The sequence below is a fragment of the Triticum dicoccoides genome, chromosome 5A (assembly GCF_002162155.2).
Source record: "Triticum dicoccoides isolate Atlit2015 ecotype Zavitan chromosome 5A, WEW_v2.0, whole genome shotgun sequence".
Lineage (NCBI taxonomy): Eukaryota > Viridiplantae > Streptophyta > Magnoliopsida > Poales > Poaceae > Triticum > Triticum dicoccoides.
The window spans coordinates 627,588,541-627,593,103 of record NC_041388.1 but is presented as its reverse complement, the minus strand read 5'-3'; the positions used below and the strand labels follow the sequence as shown (position 1 = coordinate 627,593,103).

The following is a 4,563-nucleotide window of genomic DNA, read 5'->3' as shown; positions in this document are numbered from 1 at the left end:
TTGTTTTTCCTTTTACAGAGCCTAGACGTGTGTGTTTTTTCTTTGCAACTAACTTAGATGTGGGCGTTGACAACTTTTTTATATCGTGTGGGCTTAGTCCTATTCATGTACGTGCGTGGTTTTTCTTTTGTTATTGAGGCATCGTATTTTCTTAGATCTTGACCATCGAATATATAATCTAATGGCTAAATTAATTTTGATGATGTGGATTAACGTGGAGCCTATTATGGTGCCTCCAATTAGTAAATATAAGATATAAGATTTATGCGGTACGCTGCCAGGTAGATACTTCCTCCGTTCCTAAATATTTGTCTTTCTAAAGATTTTAATAAATGACTACATACAAAGCAAAATTAGTGAATCTACACTCTAAAATATGTCTACATACATCTGTATGTTGTTTCCATTTAAAATGTATAGAAAGACAAATATTTAGGAACGGAGGGAGTACATTACATACATGCATGATGCATGCATAGCCACGTGCATATATATGACGAAGGTACGTAGCCTAGTATGGGCTCACCCCGGGGTAGTTACCCGGCGGGCTGTAGCTGCAGATGATGAACACGCCGTTGCCGCTGGCGCAGACGGCGCGGGCGCAGCCGATGGCCGTCGAGTTGCGCCACACCACCTGCGTGTAGTGCCCGCAAATCGCAGAGCAGGTGTTGCTGCCGTGGTCGTAGTCCTGCTTCTCTTTCGCCCACGATGACACGGCGTCCGCCGCCGTCCACTTGGTCCCAAAGCCGTCGCCTCCGTAGAGGTTCTCTCCGTACCGACCGCCCGGCGAAGTATGTATCAGCTTACAGTCGCCGCGGCACTGCTCCGCGTAGGACTGTGCGTAGGCCGCCACCGTATCGTCCCACGTCACCTCCCTGACGCCCACGTCGGCGCGCGCAGCGTTGTGGACATCTACAAAGTCCTTCTGCGAGTTCTGGGCCATGACTGCCATGGCGGACGCAAGAGCTAAGAGCAGCAGCACTGCCAGCTTCGGCGAGTACTCCATCCACTAGTAGAAAAGGGGTTTTCGTTCGGACCTGGCCTGCTCATTAGTCCCGATTCTTCCACGAACCGGGACCAATGGATGCATTCGTCCCGGTTCGTGAGCCCAGAGGGCCGGCCGGGGCCTCGTGGGCATTGGTCCCGATTCGTATGGATCCATTTGTCTCTGTTCTAGGCACGAACCGGGACCAATGGGCCTCGCTCCTGACCCACAAACATTGGTCCCGATTTTTGGCTCGAACCGGGACAGAAGATTGGGCTTTAGTGCCGGTTCCAGCCTCGAAGTGGGACAAATGGGTTGCCTATATATACCCCGTTGCCGCAGCAGAGCACTCCAAAGTGCTCTATTTTTTCTGGCCGGCGAGGAGAGGGCATTTGGGTGCTCTATCTCACCTCCTATGCACACGAGGTGTTCGATGAAATGCCCAAGCCACGCTAGTTAAGCTTTCTCCCCTCGAAGCTCGACCTCAAAACTCCATTTTCCCCGAGATTTGTCTAGATTTAGCGGTCCGTCACATCCCGTCCCCGTCTCACCGCCGTCCATCGCTCGCGCCGATCTCGTCGCCTGCACCACCGTGGTGAGCCTCTTATCTTCTTCTGAAAGAAAAAAATCTTACTTTAGATAGATACTTGTCTAATTTTCTTACTTTTATTATTGCTTGTTATTATATAGTGCGATGGTTTTGGCATCCTCCCCCGTCGGGCCTCGTCCTGGCTATGATTCGGATGTGGTATATATTATCTTTTATAACTATTTGGTTCATTTATTGTTTATAATAATTATGCCCATCAAGTTGACATAGATTTTATTTATGTAGGAGGTAGTTGAACCTGAAATTCCAACCGACCCTATTGTCGAGAGGCTGAATTTAGTTGAAGAAGAAAACAATTACTTGAAGGAAAAAATAAAAAAATGAGGAGGAGAAGATGATATTGGAGTTGCATGTTGCGGATGTCGTCGATGATCACAAGATCAAGATGGATGCAATGCGGTTGAAGATTAGAAATATTAGAAAATATGCCATTCATACCGAGGCTTGGTATCATTATGTCGTTGGATCAATTTTTACCTTGGTTGTGATTATGATCGCATTTGTTGTTGCATTGAAAGGTTTTACATAGTTTCAATGTATGGTTTAACTAGATGCTCTGGAGAGCTATATGTTGTTCAATGAGAACTATGTATGTACTTTGTTTTTAATGTGATGATGAACTTCTATTAATTTGGTCACTTATCTATTCATGAGAGCTATATGTACTAAATTGATGATGTGGCTTTGAATGGTGCATTTTGTACATGAAGTGCATCCAGTTTTTGTCATAAGCCTCTCTACTTTCTTACATATGCTATGTGGGTGAAATGATGATATCATGCCAACTTTCAACCTTTTCAGAGTCCATTTGTAGTGCTTTTCAATTTCAAGGTCTTATATCTCAAAATAATCAATAAATGCATGAAAAATAACAAATGAAGTCAGAAAGGGTTGAAAATTGATGATGTGGCTTTGAATGGTGCATTTTGAACACAGAAAAAGTATGGAGTTGAAATAAGTTCAAAAAACGAAATCCCTTTGGAACAGACGAGTTTTCGTATGAAACCCTGATACTTCGAAAGAGATTGTCCATTTTGTACACGAAGTGCATCCAGTTTTTGCCGTAAACCTCTCTACTTTCTTGCACATGCTATGTGGATGAAATGATGATACCATACCAACTTTCAACCTTTTAAGAGTCCATTTGTAGTGCTTTTCAATTTCAGGTTCTTATAGCACAAAATAATCAATAAATGCATGAAAAATAATAAATGAAGTCAGAAAGGATTGAAAATTGATAATGTGGCTTTGAATGGTGCATTTTAAACAGAGAAAAAGTATGGAGTTGAAATAAGTTCAAAAAAATGAAATCGCTTTGTAACAGACGAGTTTCCCTATGAAACTCTGATACTTCGAAAGAGATTGTCTGTTTTGTACACAAAGTGCATCCAGTTTTTGCCGTAAGCCTCTCTACTTTCTTGCACATGCTATGTGGGTGAAATGATGATACCATGCCAACTTTCAACCTTTTCAGAGTTCATTTGTAGTGCTTTTCAATTTCAGGGTCTTATAGCTCAAAACAATCAGTAAATGCAAGAAAAATAATAAATGAAGTCAGAAAGGGTTGAAAATTGATTATGTGGCTTTGAATGGTGCATTTTGAACACAGAAAAAGTATGGAGTTTAAATAAGTTCAAAAAAAATGAAATTCCTTTGTAACAGACGAGTTTCCATATGAAACCCTGATACTTCAAAAGAGATTGTCCGTTTTGTACACGAAGTGCATCCAGTTTTTGCCGTAAGCCTCTCTACTTTCTTGCACATGCTATGTGGGTGAAATGATGATACCATGCCAACTTTCAACCTTTTCAGAGTCCAGTTGTAGTGCTTTTCAATTTCAGGGTCTTATAGCTCAAAATAATCAGTAAATGCATGAAAAATAACAAATGAAGTCAGAAAGGGTTGAAAATTGATGATGTGGCTTTGAATGGTGCATTTTGAACACAGAAAAAGTATGGAGTTGAAATAAGTTCAAAAAAATGAAATCCCTTTGTAACTGACGAGTTTCCGTATAAAACCCTGATACTTCGAAAGACATTTTCCGTTTTGTACACGAAGTGCATCTAGTTTTTGCCATAAGCTGCTCTACTTTCTTGCACATGCTATGTGGGCGAAATGATGATACCATGACAACTTTCAACCTTTTCAGAGTCCATTTGTAGTGCTTTTCAATTTCAGGGTCTTATAGCTCAAAATAATCAGAAAATGCATGAAAAATAACAAATGAAGTCAGAAAGGGTTGAAAATTGATTATGTGGCTTTATATGGTGCATTTTGAACACGGAATTAGTATGGAGTTGAAATAAGTTCAAAAAATGAAATCCCTTTGTAACAGACGAGTTTCCGTATGAAACACTAATACTTCGAAAGAGATTGTCCGTTCTGTAGACGAAGCGCATCCAGTTTTTTCCGTAAACCTCTCTACTTTCTTGCACATGCTATGTGGGTGAAATGATGATACCATGCCAACTTTGAACCGTTTCAGAGTTCATTTGTAGTGCTTTTCAATTTAGGGTCTTATAGCTCAAAATAATTAGTAAATGCATGAAAAATAACAAATGAAGTCGGAAAGGGTTGAAAATTGATAATGTGGCATTGAATTGTGCATTTTGAACACAGGAAAATTATGGAGTTGAAATAAGTTCAAAAAATGAAATCCCAGACGAGTTTCCATATGAAACCCTGATACTTCGAAAGAGATTGTCCGTTTTGTACACGAAGTGCATCCAGTTTTTGCCATAAGCCTCTCTACTTTCTTGCACATGCTATGTGGGTGAAATGATGATACCATGCCAACTTTCAACCTTTTCAGAGTCCATTTGTAGTGCTTTTCAATTTCAGGGTCTTATAGCTCAAAATAATCAGTAAATGCATGAAAAATAACAAATGAAGTCAGAAAGGGTTGAAAATTGATGATGTGGATTTGAATGGTGCATTTTGAACACAGAAAAAGTATGGAGTTGAAATA

General features: G+C 40.6%; 1 protein-coding gene across 1 annotated transcript; it reads right to left on the bottom strand.

Moving 5' to 3' along the window:
* Positions 1 to 511: 511 nt before the first annotated feature.
* On the bottom strand, positions 512 to 1,674 carry LOC119298178 (pathogenesis-related protein 1-like). The gene has a single exon (XM_037575678.1). It carries the CDS (start codon positions 1,004 to 1,006, stop codon positions 512 to 514), a length of 495 nt encoding a protein of 164 aa, XP_037431575.1. The 5' UTR covers positions 1,007 to 1,674.
* Between the last annotated feature and the right edge of the window lie 2,889 nt (positions 1,675 to 4,563).